We start from the raw sequence: 21323 nt of genomic DNA, 5'->3' as shown, positions 1-21323 counted from the left end.
TCCATGGTGGATCAGGCGTCGAAATTGGTGCGTCGATGCATCGATGCCCTTGGTTGTCACTCATCAACAACTCAAGTGACTTTGAAGGCCTGGAAATTAGTCCCAATTATCGCCTCAATCTGCGTTTTCTCACAGTTCCATCGTGACACCTTATATTCTTCCTGGCCATGGATATCGACGATATCCTCCGCGAGGTCGACCCCGCGCCGGGAGGCGTACCGCGAGAGACGACCGACCTGCAATCCTTGACGCGTCTCTGGGTTGCTGAGCGATCAGCACCGGAGCTCCTGGAGTGAGTGCCATGCCTTGATTCAACATGCACATGATTTAGCTAATCCTGTATTGTAGCTGGCCCTCAGGTGGGTTGTTTGAGCGCGTCAATGACCGGATCAAGGCCCAGATCGAAAAGGTCGAGGACATGACGGGAGACATGGACCCCAAGACCAACTTTGCCCTCATCGTCATCCAGACAGAGCTGGAGCGGTACAAGTTTCTTGTCAGGAGTTATCTGCGGGCTAGAATCGCCAAGGTACTGCCCTATCCACCTCTCCGTGTCGCCAGAGCTGACAGCGTACTGCCAGATCGACAAGCACGCTCTCCACTACCTGTCTAGCCAGGAATTAAGAGGACGACTGTCATCGACAGAACTGGCCTACGCGACGAGGCACCAGGCTCTTCTGCATAATCATTATCTGTCCTCCTTCCTGGGCTCATTTCCCCAGCAGCTGCAGAATCTCAACGATACTGCTGGAGGCGTCAGCATGATTGACTCGCCCGACCTGGACACAGCCGTCTTCATCCGAATGCTCCGGGAACGGGACGTCCATGGCCTGGGAACCGACTCAGACAACTCACTCCCTGCCGAGGATGGCGATATCTTGATCATAAGATGGTCGAGTGCCAAGCCTCTCATTGGCGAAGGTGATGCTGAGCTGGTATGAGATGCCCTGGTCTTTTTTTCTCGGCAATCGACGATGATCCCTACAAGCTGCTTGGGCAAAGAGATGCTGTCCCGTCGATGCAACGTCCCCCAGCCTTCTATCTTTCTGTCCTAGCTTCGGCCGGGAGCAATTCTTAACAACATACATAAACAACAGGCGCATTAACACAATACCAAAACCACACATTGGAGCTGTCCAATCTTAAGTCTCTCCAGGACTGTTAAGGCCTGAATATTGGTGAGCAGACGCCAATAACAGCAAGAAAGATTGCCTCGAGCGATCATTAGTCGACACCATCTCGAGAGCTTGCGGATACACATTCAACGAACACGAGCCAACCAGTTGCATCCCCTGAATATGAACCAGGATGGGAACACCTTTCTGATCAGGGTATGAACAGTCATGGATGGTCACAATTATGCCTACAAAGGGGCTCGAATTCTCATGTGTCATCAATTCATTACTATCCGTCCGCTGGCATCTCAATGGCCGTTACTCATACATCCAGCGCCCTCGCAATTGGGAATCATTTTCGTCATCAGTCATTCATCCGGGACTTCCCCTGTCATAATAACAAAACGCCTTGCCCTTATGCCACTCAACAAGCTGACGCAAAACACCACTCCGGGAACTATCTCCGGGGCAATCAAATCCCTTGCTCAATATCACACCTCGAACCAAACTCCCAAGTCAATCCGACACAAAATTAGGACTCCCCGGGCTACATTTTCCCTTATTCCGCCATCATATTCCCCAACTTCCCAAATCATCTGACCGGAACCACTCTTCGCTCCTCTCCCTTTCACCTCTCCTGCAACCGGAATTGCTCAAACCGACCCCAGACAAGTTTGGCACCTCGATTGTTCGGTCAGGAGAACGAGATCGATAGTCTCAACGCTCGAGATTCTTCTGAAATTGTTTCGGCCAAGCGCTAGGCCGTCCAGGATGGCTCTGGGACCTCTGCTCTGACTGATCACCCCGCAAATGGAGTGGCACAAGGGCGTTTCGAAGTCCCGTCTCAATCGACCACTCTCCGTGCAAACCGATGTGACTTCCAGTGGGAGAGGAAACTCGACGTCGGTGGAAAAGTCCTTCCGCCTGGGCATGAGTATGCTCAGGGGCCACTTGAGCTGGAGCACGCCGGGGGAAGAATCTGATGGGGTTGCCGGGTTCGTCGAGGATGAGTGGCTGATCTTTTCTCGGAGTGTCGACCTGGGTGCTCGTTGATTTGACATTGGCATCTTTGGAGGCCTTGTCCATCTTTGTTTCAATATCTGCGGTATTCCAGTATCCCATGGCAGATGGCCGCTCCATGCTCGCAGAGTTCAAGTCTTGATTAGACTTGTACAAAACCCCCTTTCCCTTGTTCTCTCCCGAGGCCGAATTACCAGAGGCCATGCTCAGTGGGCGTCGCATACTCTCGCCCGCAGTTGTCTTTGGGGGGTCTTGAGCCATTGGAAACTTGTTTGCGAACCAAGACCCTTCAGTCGTGAGGTCAGGGCTCGTGCCTTCCTTGGTGCTGAAAGCTTCTCTGTGTTCCGTGCGAGGGAACCAGATATTGGGATCCTGGCGGAGATCACTAACAGCTGTTGTTCCGGATTTTTCCACACTTGATGTGTGCGATGATGTTGGTTCCCAGTAGCTGGCCAGGATCTTGGTCGCGGTCCTACCTGGGGGCTGGGCGCGTCGAACCACAGTACCGGAGCTTGCCTTGCTCGACGTGCCGGCGTGTTCCTGGGTGGTCTCAATTTCATCGTGGTGCGAATCCTCAAAGTCCATGATATCGAGCGGAGAGCTGTCAAAGTTTGGGGACGCTGCTCTTGCAGACGGTGGAGTCTTGGCCCCATCCTGCAGATTGATACTAGCAGTGTCCGTTAGGCTGGGGGTCCGGATATCCAAGGAGTCGCTCTTTTCGGAGACTACGTCAGCCATGTAGCCATAGTCATCAGTAGGATTCGCCCCAGACTTGGGCTTTGAAGCCTCTCCTTCCTCAACGGAGCGATGTCGGGGGTTGAAAAGTGGCGAATTCTCGACAAGCCTCCGGCCGGGAGAAACCATTTGCTCTTGCGATGCCTTGGCATCGGCGTTGAGTGGTTCGGTGGGAAGATCTGCTGGTGCCACGATCTTCAGACTCGGCCCTGTTCTCGGATTGTCTAAGGAGATGGTGTCCTTCATGACCATTCTGATGTCCTCTTGGATACGATCTCGAAGTCGTTTCTGCAGCGTTCTCTTCTTGAGATGCAGCGAATCGAAAAGCTTCAAGTCGTAGAAGTCATTATCGTCTCCAAGGCAAATCGTTGTCTCGAGGACCAAGTGTCCTCGCTTGTGCGCGGTCAAGGCCGCCACAGTACCGTGGCCTCGAAGAACGTCGGTCATTCTACTCTCAACTCTTTCGAGGATTCTTTCGGTGGCCTTCCGGCAGTTGAGGACTGACGAGTCCATGGTGACGGTGAGGGGCTGGGCGATTTTCCAGTCCCTGCTTCGGAGCTCGTGAATCTTGATGACCAAGTCGTCTGTGCTGTCGATCAAGTTATCGGAGACATCCCGAGCGGCTCCAAGCTTCATTCTCAAGTTCTGCATGAAGGCAACCCCGTGTCCCTCGCCGACCAAACGTCGAAAGGTCTGGAATCGAATTGCGAGGTGAGGGTAATCGGGACCATAATTGTTGCGGATTTTGGCAACAAGATCGAAAGCGCCCTCATCAAAGTGTCGGCAGCCGAATGTTCCTTCGAGGGCGTTGCAATGCTCATGTACTTCATCGAACCGCTCCTCTCTCTCGTTGACAGCCTGATGAAGGATCGATTTCACCTGGGACATGAGGTTCTCTCCGAGGTGGAGAGTCAGGGGTGTGGCCTGCTTGCTGTCCAATGTGGCACCCCAGCTTCGGTTGTGGCCCTTCGAGTGGGTTCGGAGAATGAGGTCGATCGAATAGCCTGGGTGACCGCTGTAGGTCGGAATGCAGTGGATCGATTGTGGAATGCCCACTTCATGGCCTACGCTCTTGTGCTGTAGGGGATCTTCTGTGGCCACGGAGGGCAGCTTCCATTCAAAATCTGGGTCGTGCCAATGAAGGAACAGGGTTATGATTCGGTCGGCCTCCAAGACTACCTCGTGAGCTGCGTCTGGTGTCATGGGCTGTTCCTGGAAGGAGGTGAAATGCCTCTCTTTCCAAGGCAATCCCTTTCTGTCGACTCGGAAGATAAGGTGGTAGCGGGCGAGCTTCGTGCGTGGCTCGGCGTTCAAAGGCTGGGAGGCCTTGGGGTCAGGTCTGGTAATCAGTTCGTGGGCGCAGTGGTCGATGCGCCGAAGGAGGGCATCGCTAATCTGGTCTGAGTCTTCGAAGCCTGGAGAGACTTCATACGACTCGTAGAAGTTCTTGTCGATGGGAGATTCGAATCGGGCGGTCACGGAGACGCGAAGTGCAGTCATGACCATGGGACTGCCAGGCGGTGTGGTGCTAGCCTGGGGCTCGATATCTTGTTCGGGGTTCTGCTTGTTCTTTCTGATGTGCGGAAGCTTGAGGAAGGCATTGGAGAGGCGCTTCCGTGCCTTGTCGACATGATCACGAGTCTTTCGACCGAGCATGGTCGAGGAAAGACCGTGTGCGCGGCCTACGCGGTGGAAGGTCGATATTAGAGTGTGACCAAGGAGGGGAGATCTGAGGAAAGCAGATAAGGAGGAAAAGAAGAAACGAACCTGATGACACGTTGAAGGCTTCGAAGTTGCGAGGAAGAAGGTTGTGCCGCAGGTTGTTGTGTGTGGGTGAGGTTGTGGTTGTGGTTGTGGAGGTTAGGAAGGGAGAAGGTTGAAGGAAGAGGTTGTGGAATGGGAAGAGGCGAACTAGTGGGCCGGAACTATACGAAAGGCACCCACGCGTTCCGGTGAATCGCGTCTCAGGAGGGGTCTTCGGCCTCTGGACAACACGAGCCTGGTCACGTTGTCCATGACAACAGCGCGTCGGGCCGTCATGCCAGCTGGTTGGAATGCAACACCCGAGACAGCAGGTGCTGGCAGCTGTCAGAGTTGGAGATAGAACAAACAGTCCAAGTGTGGCATGTGAAGGGGGGGATGGCCCCAGAGGCATGTTCACGGTTCAGTCTATGTGTGGTGTTCCTGTTGGATGGCCCTTGATAGGGGTGTTCAGGCACATTCATTGTCATCATGGCTTGGTAGAGAATTCGAGCAACTCGGGCCAAATTGTTCATGAGAGGGAATGGGAAGTCGAGGAGAAGCTTCTGATACTACGGGGAGACTAGGCATTTGGATCTGTCTTTGTCCTCGAGCCAGATTCAAGCCTCCCCCGATGGTTGGCCATGTTTCATCAAGAGACTGTGCAACTCGACAACTCAGCAACTCGACGCGCGCACAATTCCGATAGCCTCAACTGATGCGAAATACACCAAGAAAGAGCCGGTTCATGTTTCTCAAATTTAGATCCTCCGAAAGCTCTTTTTTTTTTCTCTTTACAGAACAGTGAACACAGTCGCGGAATGAACACGAACACAAGAGTCGCATACGATGGTGTTCCAGCAAGACAGAAGTATCTAAATCAACCAGAGTACGAGTAGCTGGAAACGATCTCTAAACGAGGTGAACAATCATGCGATGCCTCGCTTCGGGAGTTTTCACGATAATCTTCTCCCAATTCAATTTAATTGTTATTATTGGGATATCTAATGCACCATGGGGCAACATGCACAGCCACTCCCCTGGAAATATCGTGACTCATCCTACAAGAAGCCACAGTTGTCCTTGAATTGTCCGGCTGCCATCTTAATCCTGCATTTTTTGAGAGTTTCCAGATACAATACGTTGGTTTACTTAGGAGTCATGCAATGGCTCGAAGATATTCCTCTCGAGCTACGGCTCGTGGTCTACGGGCATCTGTGCGAGTCGACGCCTGTGCTGGTGCACAACCTGGCCTACAGCCATGGCTGTAGCTTTTTCAAAGACGGGAATCGCCATGAGCGAGTGGCTTCCACCGCAGTAGCCCTCCTTTTATCTTGCAAGGCCGTCAAAGTGGAATTTGAACCCATCTTCATGGCCAGAACGCCTTTCTACGTGCACATGGTCCCCTCCGAACATAACAGCGGCTGCTTCAACTATATGTACCACTTGGACGGATTCGCGCCCGATAAGCGCGTGGAATTCTTCAGGCCCATTGACAGGCGGCGGAGGGTAGAAGACTTTGTTTCTTGGGGTTACAGGGATGCTCTTCGGGGTCATCTCCAGCTCCTCATGCACCGGCACGAAGGTTCCCGGCTGCGTCACCTCTGCCATCCTGGCTCGTTCATAGACTGCCATCTCGAGCGCTTCATCATCAGCGAGCCTCTGGGCTGCGACAGATATCCGGGCCGGCGACAGACGGAGCTGCGTCTCCTGGTCCAGCTGCTGAACTTCTGCCGTGGACGTGTGCGCGAGGTCGAGTTCTGGTACCACCCCATGGGGTGGGAGCCGGTCGAGACGGCGGTTCCCTGGCATGTCAGAGTCGATATCGACACCAATTTCACCATCCGAGGACCCAGTCGCGAGGGTTTCCAGTTGCTGAAGGCCAAGTTCCGAAGGGCGATATTCGGGTCTCCACCACGCAGCAGGAGAGGTGCCTCCCCCGAGTCTCTCGCTTATGCGGCCGTGGATCTACGGTTCATCTTTGTTGAGGATCACGAGGCTATCAGACCAGATGGTGCAGCGCACTGCTGCAGGGAAAAGCAGAGAAAGTACAAGAGCTATTGCAATTGTGGTCTTCCGGCTTGCATGGGCGGCTGGCAATACACGGACGAATACGCGGACGACTTGTGAAAGGGGCTTTACGTTGCTACGATGTTTCCATGATAATAGCTTGTTTTGGTATGAGTAGTATCCGTACATATACTAGTATTCGCACATTACTCCGTAGAAAATTACTATTCGCACATTAAGACAGTATTTACAGTGACGGGCAGGGAATCAAACAGTACGCAGCGACATTGAAGAGCAGCAGCTAATTTTTATATCATTGCGGCCGGCCTATGCCTCGAGATAATAACCAAGTATGTAGCATAAGCAAGTATCTGAATTAGCGCTCGTAGCTAGGTGCAGAGGCCGAGGCAGCGCACAAAGGGCCAGCGCCTTTGCCAGCAGATATCGCCATTGCCTCAATAAGCCGGAGTAGTCGCGTAGTCGCAGGCTAGTATACGTTCTCTCACGCACTGCTGTTTTGCGGGCGGTACAATGAAGGAAAAAGAGCGGGGTAGAATTATAGGTCTCAATGTGCGAATAGTACGGATACTAACTACTCTTTGGTATACCCACGGAAGAATAGCAGGTCTCAGTCCCCTTCAGCGTTCATAAGCCACCGTCATCTCGAACTCACCCTCGGAGCAACTAGTCTGCGTAACGAAGACCAAAGCATTCGCTTGCTGGCAGCATGTCCCCACAGGGACAGTGAATCATCCTCGAACCTGACGCGTGGCCCAACGGTTTTCTTTGTTTGCCCAAGCCTCAATACTTGATGACTGGCGGGCACCTATCAGCCCATGTTTGCACCTTCAGCGCTCCCCGCCTTTAATAATGCTGGCTTCCGTCCTTGTGTCCCGAACACAAGTCTGAACTTGCTGGTGTCTAGACAACACACCACAACACAACACACGACGTGGCCCCGTAAGCTTTGCTTTGCTTTATATCTATCGGACTGCGCACCAGGAAAACATGGCCAAGAAGAAGACCAAGGCCAGGGAGGCCGCCCTCGACGAGGAGCTGGGCGGCATTACCAAACAGCTCACCATGCTCCAGATCAAGGCCCCCTCAGCGACCCAGAAGCAGAAAAAAGTCGACGTTCGCGAGCAATGGGATGCCTACTTCGGTCCCGGGGACTTGGAAGACTTCCAGCGCCTCTGTGAAGATCTCCAGATCGAAGGAGACCTCTCCAGCAAGACCAAGTGCCGCAAGGTAAGCCGTGTGTGTCTATGCCACAAACTCCTGGAAGCCGTCAAGCTAACGGGGGTGGAAAGGCCCTGGGCAAGGTTCACGTGAACATTAGGCAATTCTTGAACGCCATGGACACCGGCACCCCCGTCATGTTCTTCAGAAACGTCCATGAGCTCTCTGCTTACACCACGGGAAACCGCAAGAAGCGAATGTTCCCTAGGAGCGATATCCCCAAGGGAAGTCCTCTGCAGAAGCTGCTCCGGATGATGGGCTGAGGTGTCGGAACCTGTGAGCATGGGATTGTGGCGAGGGGGGTGGAGGATGGTCAGAAGATAATGTACACCAAAGAAAGGGGGCAAAAAAAGACAATGCGAATGATGATGATCTGGACATAAAACTCATGTACCCTAAGCGCTGGTCCTAACTCCTGATCTGCCACATGCGGATCTTGCCCGCGTCGTTGCCCACCGCCAGCAGGTCGCTCTGCCTCCCAAACGCCACAGACGTGATCCTCCCAAAGGGCGTCAGGTCCGTCGGCCAGTTGCGGTACACGGTGCAGCTGGGCAGGTGTGCCAGCCGCAGCGTATCCTTCTTGTGACGCGTCGCGAAGGCGAGCAGCTGCCCGTCGGGCGAGAAGACAAGCGACGTGACGGGCGTCACCAGCTGCTCGAAGACGCGCTTGGGCGTCGGCCGCTCCTTGATCACCACCTCGTCTCCCTTGCCCGGCACGAGCAGCTCGGCGCGGTCGTAGATGTTGGTGATGCCCGTGCTGGATCCCACGGCCACCCAGCGGTCCTCGCCGATGACAGGGGGCCCCTGGTGGCCGCCCAGGGCGATGACGGTGCCTCCCACGCAGCCCTCGTCCATCCACAGACCCAGGAACTGCTTGCTCTCCATGCTGTACTCGCCCACCTGACCGTCCTTGCCCAGGATAGTCATGCCATCACCGGTGCTCCACCAGGCAAAGTCGGCGACGCCATTGCTGCTCGTCAGCCTGGCGGCGGCGACCCACTGGAGCGACGAGGTGCTCACGACGTTGATGATGCCGCCGCCCTTCTTGGCCGAGGACACGATGCCCATGTAGCGGCCGCAGGGGCTGAGCTTGAACCTCTCCATGGTCTTGTGCTCCATCTGGTGGCCCTGGATCTGCGACGTCTTCTGGACGACGCCCGACGGCAGGTCCCAGTGGTGGAAGTAGCGCCTGCGGCCGGCGAAGAAGATGCGGTCGCCCTTGGGGTACAGGAACTCGGCGCGCTTGATGTTGACCTGCTTGACCTGGACCGACGTCAACTGCGGGTTGGGCGTCGGGTGGGCCTCGGGCGCGATGTGGTGCAGGTACATGACGGAGGCCGGGCTCGACGATAGGAGGACGGGGTATTCGGGGTGGAAGGACATGTGCATCACGGGGCCCTTGTGCTGGTCGGGGATCTCGCGCGTGCGCTGGATGTCGATGACCTCGGGCCGCAGGCGGCGCTTCTGCGCGGGGTCGCGGTGCCCGCTAAGCTTGTTGACGTCGCGGAGGAACTTCTCCAGGGGCTGGGCCTCGATCTCCGAGTCGCTGCCGGACGCGCTCGACGAGTCTGAGGCCGCAGATGAGCGCCGGCGGCGCTTGGTGGGACGGTCTTCGGTGGTCTTGGCCCACTCGGGGAGCGGGTTCAGCCGCAGGTACTGCTGGCGGAGCCTCCTGCTGTACTCTGTGCCGCTGACGACGTCCTCGGCCTCTGATATCCTCAGCTTCCGTAGCCTCGACGCCCCGGCCAGGGAGATGCCCAATCGGTCGTCGTCGCTGTCCTCCCACGCAGGCTCGTCGCCTCCCGTCGTCTTGTCGGTCGTCTTTGCTGGCTTGGGAGGTTGCGCCGCTGCTCCACCGCTGGTGCCTGTGTCGAACATGAAGAGGTCTGCATCCTCCACGTCCTCCAGGCCGCCCTCGTCATCGTCCGCTCCTTGCCCGTCCCTCACCTCGCCATCTTTGCCGAGTATCCCGTCCGACTTGAAGAGATTCTCTCTGAATCCGGCCTTGTTCCCCAGCACCAGGCGCTCCAGCTCCTCCTCGTCCGAGTCCTTGTCGAACATAGCCGCGGAGGTATTGTTGTTGTGGGTTAGCTCCTCCTCCGAGTCAAACTCCGAGAAGTCGCTGTCTGTGGGGGCGTCGTCAGACATGTTTTGGTCCCTTTGCGGTGGCATCGTGGGCGGAATGAATTTGTGGTACGCTGGGGACGTTGGGAATTGGGAATGTGGTGCTGGGGAGAATTTTGGAGTTTTTTTTTTCTGCTTCGTCTTTGCCGGGCTCAGCCTTGCAGCGGCGCCCCGCCAAAGTGGGACCTTCCAATTGAGCCAATGGCGATGAAGCTTCTCCGCGAGGCTGCAACCCTAACCCTGGAAGACGAGAAACCTCTTATCTAGGTCTGATGATTTCTACTCTGAATCTCCTGGGCTGCACACTCGGCATATGCTGCATTTCCTTCCTATGGGCCTAGGACCCTCGAGGAATCCGAGATGAGGACCCTGTTCCACCGTCAGCGCCAGAACGGCCGCAGTTCATCGTTCGGCCGCTTTATCACCGTCATCTCCCCGAGATGGCCTGCTTCACACAGCCAGAACAGCTGCAACTGCATCTACTATGACCATGGCCGTGCTGTCGACCTTGTACAGGATGGACCACATGGCAAGAATGACCTTCCAGGGAATGAGGTCAGCTGGGTTTGGAATTTCTTTATCTTATGAGTCAAGCCAATTGGACTGTGTCGAGATCAGTTCAAGCAGTGAAATCCAGGATGCTGCGCTCAGGTATTCCAGAGGTACTGTCACAGTTACCGTGGCGATATTGGCATACATATCATGGTGATATTACCTTCGTTATTACCCCAGTCGTGCAAAATACAGCTATTTCACAGTTTATTCTCATTATTGAATTAATTATTTCGCCACAACCTGGCTGATCTTGTCCTGCAGAGCAGACAACCGCGGGCTCACCGACTCGGCGCACCGCAGCGACATGACCGCCCCCTGCTGCGCAACATCCACCAGCCTCTCCACGCTGCCGCCCTGCGCCAGGCCCGACACCATGACGCCCAGGAACGTGTCGCCCACGCCGTTGACCGAGACGACGTCCTCGACCCTCTCCGCGGGCGAGAACAGGCGCATGTAGATGCCCCCGATGGTCGGGTGGTCCGTCGCCCGCGCCAGGATGAACTCCTGGGCCTCGGGCGCGAACAGCCGCGGGTCGTCGCGCCCCAGCATGGTGGCCAGGAGCACGCCCCGCGAACCGAGCTTGGTGATGATGGTGGGGATGTAGGGCAGCAGCTGGACCGTCTGCACGGGGACGCCCGCGTCGGTCAGCTCGCGCGACGTCAGGTAGACGAAGCGCTCGCGGGCGCCCCTCATGCCGAAGGCGTCGATGACCCCGAACCACTCCATCGTGTCCAGGTAGCCGTTCTCCTTGGCCGCCGAGTACATGGCCGCCAGCTCGTAGTTGTTAGGCGAGGCGAGGTCGACGCCCGCGCCCGGGAAGACGCCCAGGGGGCCGCCGGGCCCGCGGCTGGGTGCGAACAGCCGCGCCGACTTCTCGACCGAGACGGGCTCGAAGGCGACCTTGCTGCCCTGGGCCTTGCCGGCCTGGATCCACGACTTGATATCAGCCTCGCCCCAGTTCCCGTCCACGACCAGCCACTTGGGATTGGTAGCCTGCAGCGTCGACGTCCAGTAGTCTGGGAAGGAATTGCTCGAAAAGATGCCCATGTCGGCCATGGCCATGACCAGGTTCTTGTCGCTGTCGTTGACGGCGACGTACTGGGCTGTGCGGTTGCCGGGTTGGTATTCTGGGCCCAGCTGGCGGATGTATGTGGTATCAAGCCCCTCGGATTTGAGGGACGACAAGACTGTAGATCCGGCTCTGGGGGTCTGTCAGAGGGCCCGCGGGTATCATGGTTGGGGGGGTTATCTTTGTTGATCTCACTTACACGTCGTCTCCGACCAAGCTGCACAGCTTGACGCGCGTATGGCCGCTCGCGCGGTGGGCAGCCAGGGCGACGTTGTGGCCGACACCTCCGATGGACTGGGCGATGGTGGCAGAGTTGGAAGTATGGGGTTGGGGTGATGTATCACCCTTTTTGGAGCCAGCGTAGTCACAGCTCAGGTCAATCGCTACAGATCCAGCGACCAGCACATCAGTGCGCGGGTCAGCGGCGGGAGCTTCAGGTACGGGCGGCGGGGTGGTGCTGGGCGAAACGTTGTACGAATTTCTATCTAAAACATTAGAGCTACGTCTACTAGCAGACCGACCAACAGCTCTCTACTTACAGGCTCTTGGCCGGCTGCTGCGAGGTGGAGGACAGCAGGTTCGACAGCTCCTTGGCGACATTGGCTCCCCTGATCAGGTTGGCCGTGACCAGAGCCTTGTTGGCGACGTAGGCCCGGTCGCCCGTCAGCTCCTTTAGCCTCCCGAGAACATACGGCGTGTTCTTGCTGCCAGTGAAACCCTTCTCATCCGCCTCGCGCACTGCCTGCTCGATGGCTGCCTGAATATCAGGTAGGGGGAGGGCGAACTCCTCGGGGATGGGGTTGGCAAAGAGCATTCCGGACTCGATGTTGAGCTTCTCCTGGGCCAGGATGATGGCGGCGGCCTCCTTCTCGGTCTGGACGACGCTGGGGCTCTTGAATCCGCTGCCCCTGGTCCAGAATGCGGGGAAATCGATGTTACCGGTGCGTCCATCGGCAAAAGTTGATACCAGGCAGCCCTGGGTCTCGAGGAACTCGAGTGTCCTGCCGATGTCGAGGAAGCCCTTGCATCCGGCGCTCACCACGGCCACTCTCGTGCGGCCGAGTTCGGTGAGATCGGCCGAGACGTCCATCGAGTTCTCTCCGCCGCGGTGGACGCCGCCCAGACCGCCCGTGGCGAAGACGCGGATGCCAGCTAGCCGGGCGAGCAGCATGGTGCCAGCGATGGTGGTGCCACCGTGCATCTTGTGTCCAGCCAGGCCCTGCTACGCGGTCAGCCACTGAATCGTCCTCCTGGCGGCACAACCTCCCTAGGATCAACGTGAGCTTACCATGCCAACGAGGTAGGAGATGTCCCTCCTCGAGACCTTGGCCGCGGACTGGCTCTCGATCATGCGGACAATCTCGCTGGGGGACACGCCAACGGTGGGGACGCCGTCGACAATGGCGATGATGGCGGGGATGGCGCCATGGCTGCGGATGAGGTCCTCATGCTCACGCGCGAGATCATTGCCCATGGCGCCGTGGGTGTAGATGGTGGACTCGAGGGCGACGACGGGCTTGTCGGTGGCGATGGCATCGGCAATCTCGTCCGACACCTTGAGCAGGTCGCGCAGGCCCGAGGGGACGGCCAAGGCCGGCGATGAGCTCATGCACCGCCTGCTGATCCGGGTCTGAACCTGGGCGTGGCCGTGGAGGCGACATAGACCCTGCCTGGACCGCCCCAGGGCGTGCCTCCTCAGAGGGGCGAGGAGTCGCGGGCAGCTCATTGCGGAGGGATGTATTCGAGGTCGGAGCACAAGGGGGACGGCTTGTGGGGGGTGATGGAGGTGGTCGACACGAGCCAGGCTGGTCAAGCTGGCGGGGAAGCGATGATGGACATTAATACGCGTTCGCAAAAGGGCATTGCGTACTCCGTATTCGGTGGAGCAATGGAGTTGGTGGAGTAGTGGAGTCGCGGAAAAGAAGCTTCCCCTCAGCCCCCTCATACATAGTAGGAGGTTGGAGCCTGGAGGCTAGTACGGATACATGGTAATACAATTGATAATACCTACGCCTAGTCTAGTTATTATCTGACCACCCTTTCCGACTAATAAATGACCACCCCTCAATTATCGCACTAGTAACAGCCACTAGCGACAGTAAACCGCGGTCAACAACAGATATTAATAAGGTCGTCTGTCTAGAGGCAGTCCACGCAGGTGGAAGGCGTCCGGGCCAATATCCACAGTGCCTCCGCAATACTTATCCAGCACGATCCGTTCAAACGTCAAGAGGGCCACGAATCCCGCTGCTGGCATGCGAAACCCAAATAGGAACTTTCTCAGACAGTCCCCAAGCTTTTTGGCTTGCGTGACTCGATGGCTGTAATCATCGTCATCGATCAAGGAGTTGGTAGGTATACTGTATGGCTGGCGTGCCTCGAGAAACTTTGCCGCTTCTTTAAGTAGCTCAGGATAGGAACCCCCTCCTCGAAATAGAATGATGCGGTCATCGCGATGAACTCGGACTTGCTGATAGGAGCCATACTCGGCAACGTTGAGTAAAAAGACGATGATTAAGTTGTGACTATGAGGGGATGTGCGGAGTGAGGAGTGAGTGAGTGAGATGTACATATCAGAATTAGGCACATTCATGTACATGTAGGTACTCCTATTCTTGCTAAGTTTTGGCTTTGTTTGTGGCGCTTTGTTGTGACTCACGAGGAAACTTCTGAGGCAAGAGCATGAGTGCATGGACACAGAAAGAAGATAAAGAAGATACGTATGCCTACCTTGCAGCGCCAGCATGGAAGCTCAAAGTCAGGCGCGATCAGGCCCTTGATCTGGAATTAGAAGAAAGACTTACATTCGGAAGAAGCACTCATGTTTCGAGGCATACTTCGGCAACTTAGCTTATATCGTTATTACTCCAGACTCTCACACTCTGACAATCAGTGATATACGACATAGCATACAATTGCGAGCACCCGTACTCCCACACGAATATAATACACAGGCAGTACAACAATAATACTGATGCAGTACAGAACTAACATAGGCTTAATGCACAGGCCAATACAGAGGCCAATACAGATTCAACATAGAGAAAATGCATAAGATAACTAAACCAACCAAATCATCTCGAGTCATCGCACATCAACCCATCCTACCCAGCTTCGATATGTTCATCTGGGGCGCACATTCTCTTCCCCCGCGGCCCTGGGCCTCACTGACAGCTGATGCTGCTGTCTGGCCGCAATCTTGGCCGCCTCCGTCGTCTCCGACGGTTTCTCCTGCGGATCGGCGACATTCGTCCGCTGTTCACGAAGGGTGCCTGGCGGAGCCGGACTCTACCCAGCTTCCGACAGATCCCCCTCGTTCTCCTCCTCCTCCTCCTCCTCCTCCTCCTCCTCCCACCACAGCTTGAGACCGCCATCGCTGTCCCAGTCCACATCGGATAACAGTTCTGGAGCGCCCGCCCCGCCAGCCATGGCCGAAATTTGGATGATCGCCCACTGCAGTTCTATCATCCGCTTGAAGTTCTCGGCGTCCTCGACTTCTGCAAAGTCGACTAGGCAAGTTTCCCCTGTCAAGATGGGGCGATTGTTCCCGACGTTGAATACTTTCATGTCGGGAGGCGCCGTTTCCTCCAGTCTGTCCAGGACCCTGGAGCCCTCCTGGCCCTCCTTCTCCCAATCCATCTTGGCCTTGGGATCGAGGATCTCACCCTGTCGGCGTCTCGGCATCCAGTAAAACTGGATTATGACGGTATGTACCTTCTTCTTGGCACCCTGGAATTTTTTGCCCTTCTTATTCCTCTTCATGGCCGTCGGATCGGTGCCCTGGACCTCCTTAGTCTCTGTGTCCAGGTACTTAAATGCCCAAACCCCCCTCCCCCACCAGTCATGAAGCTGGGGGCTGAGCGGGATCAGGTTCCACGTCCTATCCGAGCATCCAACCTGGCCAAGGAGAAGGCGGATTAGGTCGCCGCTCTGCTCGGAATGCAAAAATGGCTGAATTGACTCGAAATGCCTCCGAGTTTTGCGGATGTTTGAAAGACTCTTGTTCCAAGCGTAGGGAACCACATGGCAGATTGCCGGGTTGGAAGCCCCAGTGAGGATACATTTGTGACCGTGCCTTTCTAGGCATAGTCTCCGTTGCGCCATGTTTCTTGTGTACCTGCGGCCGCCTACGGCTTGGGCAGTGGAGGCTTCGGGTGATGCCGCGGTCTCCGTCCCACTTGCCGTTGCTGAAGTGGAACTGGGGGTGAGATCCTCGTACTTTTCCGCCGTTGGATTGCCAAAGACTGTGATTGTAGTTAGTTAACCAAGGTCAAATAAGGTGGCCAGGTACGAACAGGAATCATAGGATGGAATGAGAGTAAGAGGGTGTGCAGAGAAGGGCGCCACGTACAATGTTTGGTACACGCTCCAATTTCATCCAGCGCTCGGCAGATGACAATATGGCCATTGGACCTGGTGCTGGCCTTGGGATCTTCGCAATATGTTTTGGCCATGTCGTCCAGCATGGCTCGTGGAATCGTCAAAAGCGCGGCGAACGCAGTGGTCGACAAACTGAAATCAGGTTGCGATATGGCCAACTGGTGCTCCAGCCTCTTGGCCGCTGCGAGGCGGTGGTCGTAGTCGTCGACGACTAGTATTGGTACGGCAGGCTTTCGATATGGCCGGCGCGCTGCCAAAAAGATGGCTGCCTCTTGAAGCAGATCTGGATAGGAGCTTCCATCCTCATCGTAGAAAGAGGCGGCGAGTGAGATGAAATCAGTCTTGTTGATAGGCATTTTCTTTTCTGCACTCGGGAGATGGTCAATGTGCGATACGACGTGTGTGGGTAGTGCGAGGTAAAATGGCAGAAGGGATCGAGGCCGGGGGATGATGCTGTTGTTTATACCTGAGCCTTGGCTTTGTTTGTGGCGTTTGACTCGTGGGCGCAGAGGGAGAAGATACGTGTATCTTGGGAAGTGCTGAGATGTGGAAACTTTAAACTGTTGGTGATGGCAAAAGATGGGGAGTCTGAATGGGGTGGACGATTATGTTGAACTGGAAGCTAAACTCGTTGAAGAGTGAAGAGGTGAGGCACGAGTAGAGACTGATGAAGACCTAGTTGTTTGTTTTTAAGCTGGCTCATTCACCGAGAGCACAAGCTTCCAGGACATTCCATCAATGAGCCTCTTTGATACTGTTCCAGCAGTGATCAAACATCAATCAATGCAGCTTGCCTCGTTTCATCGGTCACCGCCTAGTGTTTTACGCCTTCGTCGCTGCACGCTTGGCTGGGCCTTGCGCGGCTCTCTGGTACATAGCAGTAATCGACATCGATGAATTCGACAGCGGGTGCAGCGCGTTGCCAAGCTGCAGATGTTTGCTCCCTGCTACTAGCGACTAGCCGTGCATTCGAATGTACGACCGTAGATATGGATGCTTCGTCCAGGATTTTCCAATCATGGAACAAGCTCAAACAAACGCCCAAGGCTGCAGCCGAAGTGACGACTAAAGCTAGAAGGGAAGGTTTACATAGTAGCACGGGGCAACGCCCGTAGGCTCTACTCATACGTATTATCTATATATTTATGGCTATATTATCTCTCCATGTTTATGGCTACATTTTTTCTATGTTTCTGTTAGTGGTGGATGCTTATATCCTTTGCTTTCTATCAATCATGGCATTACGAAGGGGGAGATCCTCGACAAAGTAATGAGCGCAAAGGACACGATAGGACTATTCAGTTGTTTAATGGCTAGTATGGTTCACACTCACTGCCCTGGCGGACGAGCTGAGATCACTCAAGGCATGAGATATCACGAGGTCACGGACCCCATTGATAAAGATCTATCTATACGAGCGATACTAATAATAAAGTAAGAGACTATAATATTTATATCATCTGTATCTTTATGCCTATATTCGGGCGTTTAGTATCTATATATTTATGCGTACATCATCTATGTAAGTATTTATGTATATACTATCTATATATTCGTGGGTGCAAATATGCTATCTATATTCGTTCGAGTATGAGGCACGATGAGGCCAGAGCGATTCAAAAGGGACGGACGCGAGACACGATGGTCCGAATACGGATGGCTGCATATACGCGTGTCATGCTCATGATGGCGTTGACGAAAGTAAGGGTCTAGGATCCACTATTACATTGTATTACATTGTCACAGAATACGGATACAACAGGTGCAGACACGCAGGCACGCTTCGTTGGCGTCTTTGAATCGTGGTGCCAATCCTTTTGCGACACCTTGGAGATGGAATTGAACATGGGCCCCAGAGGGAGTCGGGAATGCCCTCAACCGAGAATAGACAGCACACACACGCAAACCGCAGGCCGCCGCTGTCGCACTGCGCATGGCAACAGACGATGCATCTGGGGAGGGGGGCCGATACTAATTTGAAGTCGGTTCATCGGACCGAAGATGGTGATGGGCTTGGCTTGGCTAATGGTACCGGTAAATTGGCCACGGCTGCGTCCTTTTTTCCGCCGGTGTGGATTTGGGTGATTTAATCCCCAGAACGGGACGCGCGGCTCTGCGTCGCCGTTCCTCTGCTGCTCCTCCTGAGAGAAGAAGCAGCTCACCATGGATCAATTCAGGTTGGCGACGGCCATGACCATGGCGCTCCTCGCTGGCCGAGGCGCGGCGCACAACTTCACGATCTACAACGGGCAGATCTTCACCCCAGGCTTCGCCGTGCTGAACGCGCCCCAACCGGGGACGCCTCTCGGCGGCGGTGAGTCGACCATCGATGCACTCACCCGGCGCGGATACTGACAGATGGCACATTAGAGACGCTGCACATCTCGCTGGACGTGACGGCCAACGGCCAGCTCCCGCTCCCGCCGCTCGACGACGACAGCCCCAGCCAGATCCACAACATCACCGTCTTCCTGTACAGCTACGACACGGGGCGCAACTTCACCGTGACCAACGGCACCGCTGGCGAGGATGATGCCAGCCTGGGCAACATAATGGAGCAGGAGCCCGGCAGCACTGTCAAGCACATCGACTGGGTCTGGCCCGACTGCCTCGTGGGCGATGGCCAGCCAGACGGCGACGACAGCGACCGGGGCGCTTACAACGTAGATATGCCCCCTTTTCCCTCCCCCAGCCGATCAGGGATTGTCGAGAATGTGGGGCCATGCAAGAACTGACGGCCTGCAGATATCGATCCGCCAGAACTTTGCGCTCAACGGCGAGGACCACTACACCGTCTTCGACGTGCCCATATCGGTCACCAATAGCATCCCCAAGAGCGATGACCGCCCATCGTGCGACGTGCTCGTCAACAAGCTGCTGTCGCCAGAAGACATTGACGCTGAGGGGGCAAACAGCGAGGTCGAGGTCCTGTTTGCGCCAGATGATGCGACCGAGGTCGAGTATCAGGAGGAGGGACGCAGCGTGAGGGCGATGGCTGATGTTGGCCTGGTGCTGTCGGGGGCGCTTTTCGCAGCGGCAGCGGCAGTCATTTAATTATTAATGGCGTGTGTGTGCGTGTGCTAGATGGATCATCAGCGATAGAGATAGAAAGTCCCTTTCACAGTTCTAGACCCAGCCGCCGAACCGAAAGGAAAGGCCGATACCCTCAGGTCCAGTACCTCGTGCGTGAGAGGGGACGTGGACCTGATGAATACGATGAATGAATGGGTTCACCACAGGGAGCTGTTGTGGTGCCTAAGACTAAGATTCAGGTGGGCAGTCCTATTAGCAAAATAGCATCAAGAGCTTTTCTCTCTCTTATCGTCACCTTTTAACCTACCCATCTCCTCTAAACCCACCGTCCTACTGACCTCTTTGTTCATGTATATAAATAATCAATGCCCGCATCATTGTCTAACCCCTGGATGCTTCACATGCAGCTGCTGGGGGAACGAAAGGGGAAGACCAGGAACTAACCAACCACAACGCAACCGTTGCCAGATTGGGTATTCATCTCGGGCCCCAGACTGGTACTACCACCACCAGCCTCCCCCTCCTCCTCCTCCTCGTCCTCCACCACCTCTCCCACACTCTTCCAAGCTGTCTGACACTCTCACTCCACACATTCCATGATCCACCACCCCATCTTTCCCGAACACCCCCGTGTTACCCGTGCGGGGGAGCTGCGATCAGCTTGCCAGACTGGCTACGACGACTCCATTCGACCCCAATATTGTATTACAAGCCCGTACTATTGCCCAGACCTCGGCATGGCACCTCTTCCTCTTGCATTCAACCATGTCATCAGCTCATCAGCTCATGGGCTCTCGCGTCTGTCCTCCGACCTCTCCAACACTCCCACCCCCTCATCTCATCCAACCCTCGCCCTCACACCTTGCTGTCCATCCCGACTGACCTCACCTCGCCTCGCCCTCATCCGTCCTGGTTGACCTCGCACCACCACCGCCATCACCACTATCACCACCATCACCCACCCACCATGCCTATGCACACTGGCTTCTTCCCCCGCGAGGGCTTCTGCCTCGACGTCGTCCTCAAGGTCATCCGCGCCACCGCCCTCAACCCCAGCGTCCTCCTCCCGCTGCTGCTGCTCGCCCGCTACACCAAGCAGGGCCAGGACCTGACCATCCTGCACCCCGTCGCCCACCGCCGCCTGACCAGCTTCTTCTACGTCGCCCTCGCCCGCACCGTCAGCAGCTGGTTCTCCGACCGCGTCCGCAACAACTGGGTCGACGACACCTACAACTGGTCCAGGGAGATTGTCGTTGTCACTGGCGGTGCGAGCGGCATCGGCGCCGCCATTGTCAGGCTGCTCGAGGAGAAGGGCATCACCGTCGTCGTCCTCGACGTCCAGCCCATGACCTTTACCACCTGTAGGCCACCACTCTTTCTCACCAACTCTTCCATGTCTGACACAGGACACAGCCTCCAGGGTCCACTACTTCCACTGCGACCTCCGCTCCCCCCAGAACGTCGCCGCCGTCGCCGACCAGGTCCGAGCCCAGGTTGGCCATCCCACCGTCGTCATCAACAACGCCGGCGTCGCCCGCGGCAAGACGATTCTCGACGCCCAGCCCGCCGACGTCCGCTTCACCTTTGACGTCAACACCCTCGCCCTCTTCTGGACCACCCAGGCCTTCCTCCCCCACATGGCCGCCACCAACCACGGCATGATCGTCACCGTCTCCTCCTACGCCTCCTGGCTCACCGTCACCGACATGGTCGACTACGGCGCCTCCAAGGCCGCCGCCCTGGGCTTCCACGAGGGCCTCACCGCCGAGCTCAAGACCCGCTACAACGCACCCCGCGTCCGCACCGTCGTCGTCCACCCGGGCCACACCCGCACCCCGCTCTTCCAGGGCTACGACCAGAACACCGGCTTCACCATGCCCGAGCAGTTCCCCGAGTCCATCGCCGACGCCGTCGTCAGGCAGGTCCTCTCCGGCCGCAGCGGCGCCGTCATCCAGCCCGAGGCCGGCAGCCTCATGCTCCCCGTCCTGCGCGCCCTGCCCGACTGGTACCAGGTCCGCCTGCGCGGCAACGCCCTCTTCATGAACAAGTGGAGGGGGCACCAGGTCATCAAGGACATTGACGTCGCCTTTGATGAGGACTCGGCCAAGGCTGAGACCAGCGAGAGCACCGTCCTGGTATCGGGGGAGTAAAAAAAAAAAAAGGGGGGGGGGGGGGGAGGTTGCTGAGATGACCCATTTGACCCCTCCTTTATGTACTCATTGTCTTACCTTAGTACTACTACTCCATGATTTAACGCAAACCATGATATCTGCGCTTCCCACACCTCGATAGCGTAGATACAC

The 21323-nt window shown here is 56.1% G+C and overlaps 9 protein-coding genes across 9 annotated transcripts; 5 read left to right on the top strand and 4 right to left on the bottom strand.

Annotated features, from left to right (window-relative positions):
• Positions 1 to 167: 167 nt before the first annotated feature.
• On the top strand, positions 168 to 941 carry SLD5 (DNA replication protein SLD5; the record flags this gene model as incomplete). Its single annotated transcript, XM_083190602.1, has 3 exons — positions 168 to 292; positions 349 to 529; positions 582 to 941. 3 exons carry the CDS (start codon positions 168 to 170, stop codon positions 939 to 941), a joined length of 666 nt encoding a protein of 221 aa, XP_083054461.1.
• An 891-nt stretch (positions 942 to 1832) lies between these two features.
• On the bottom strand, positions 1833 to 4526 carry ACO1O0_001109 (uncharacterized protein; the record flags this gene model as incomplete). Its single annotated transcript, XM_083190601.1, has 1 exon — positions 1833 to 4526. The coding sequence occupies one exon, from the start codon at positions 4524 to 4526 to the stop codon at positions 1833 to 1835; it is 2694 nt and encodes an 897-aa protein (XP_083054460.1).
• A 1345-nt stretch (positions 4527 to 5871) lies between these two features.
• ACO1O0_001108 (uncharacterized protein) lies at positions 5872 to 6740 on the top strand (the record flags this gene model as incomplete). The annotated part of the gene is made up of 2 exons (XM_083190600.1): positions 5872 to 5877; positions 5952 to 6740. 2 exons carry the CDS (start codon positions 5872 to 5874, stop codon positions 6738 to 6740), a joined length of 795 nt encoding a protein of 264 aa, XP_083054459.1.
• Positions 6741 to 7628: 888 nt separating this feature from the next.
• ACO1O0_001107 (uncharacterized protein) lies at positions 7629 to 8122 on the top strand (the record flags this gene model as incomplete). The annotated part of the gene is made up of 2 exons (XM_083190599.1): positions 7629 to 7868; positions 7931 to 8122. 2 exons carry the CDS (start codon positions 7629 to 7631, stop codon positions 8120 to 8122), a joined length of 432 nt encoding a protein of 143 aa, XP_083054458.1.
• A 145-nt stretch (positions 8123 to 8267) lies between these two features.
• UTP18 (WD40 repeat domain-containing protein) lies at positions 8268 to 10031 on the bottom strand (the record flags this gene model as incomplete). The annotated part of the gene is made up of 1 exon (XM_083190598.1): positions 8268 to 10031. One exon carries the CDS (start codon positions 10029 to 10031, stop codon positions 8268 to 8270), a length of 1764 nt encoding a protein of 587 aa, XP_083054457.1.
• Positions 10032 to 10763: 732 nt separating this feature from the next.
• ACO1O0_001105 (Indigoidine synthase A like protein-domain-containing protein) lies at positions 10764 to 13333 on the bottom strand (the record flags this gene model as incomplete). The annotated part of the gene is made up of 4 exons (XM_083190597.1): positions 10764 to 11739; positions 11807 to 12088; positions 12147 to 12826; positions 12896 to 13333. The coding sequence occupies 4 exons, from the start codon at positions 13331 to 13333 to the stop codon at positions 10764 to 10766; spliced, it is 2376 nt and encodes a 791-aa protein (XP_083054456.1).
• A 1562-nt stretch (positions 13334 to 14895) lies between these two features.
• Positions 14896 to 16343, bottom strand: ACO1O0_001104 (HNH endonuclease signature motif containing protein; the record flags this gene model as incomplete). Its single annotated transcript, XM_083190596.1, has 2 exons — positions 14896 to 15851; positions 15959 to 16343. 2 exons carry the CDS (start codon positions 16341 to 16343, stop codon positions 14896 to 14898), a joined length of 1341 nt encoding a protein of 446 aa, XP_083054455.1.
• Positions 16344 to 18150: 1807 nt separating this feature from the next.
• On the top strand, positions 18151 to 19041 carry ACO1O0_001103 (uncharacterized protein; the record flags this gene model as incomplete). The annotated part of the gene is made up of 3 exons (XM_083190595.1): positions 18151 to 18301; positions 18358 to 18650; positions 18733 to 19041. 3 exons carry the CDS (start codon positions 18151 to 18153, stop codon positions 19039 to 19041), a joined length of 753 nt encoding a protein of 250 aa, XP_083054454.1.
• Positions 19042 to 19987: 946 nt separating this feature from the next.
• Positions 19988 to 21170, top strand: ACO1O0_001102 (SDR family oxidoreductase; the record flags this gene model as incomplete). The annotated part of the gene is made up of 2 exons (XM_083190594.1): positions 19988 to 20381; positions 20434 to 21170. 2 exons carry the CDS (start codon positions 19988 to 19990, stop codon positions 21168 to 21170), a joined length of 1131 nt encoding a protein of 376 aa, XP_083054453.1.
• Between the last annotated feature and the right edge of the window lie 153 nt (positions 21171 to 21323).

Source organism: Amphichorda felina, assembly GCF_050947745.1.
Source record: "Amphichorda felina strain 45539 chromosome Unknown scaffold_1, whole genome shotgun sequence".
In the NCBI taxonomy this organism is placed as follows: Eukaryota; Fungi; Ascomycota; class Sordariomycetes; order Hypocreales; family Bionectriaceae; genus Amphichorda; species Amphichorda felina.
The sequence above is the reverse complement of the archived record's forward strand: the minus strand, read 5'-3'. Positions and strand labels throughout refer to the sequence as shown.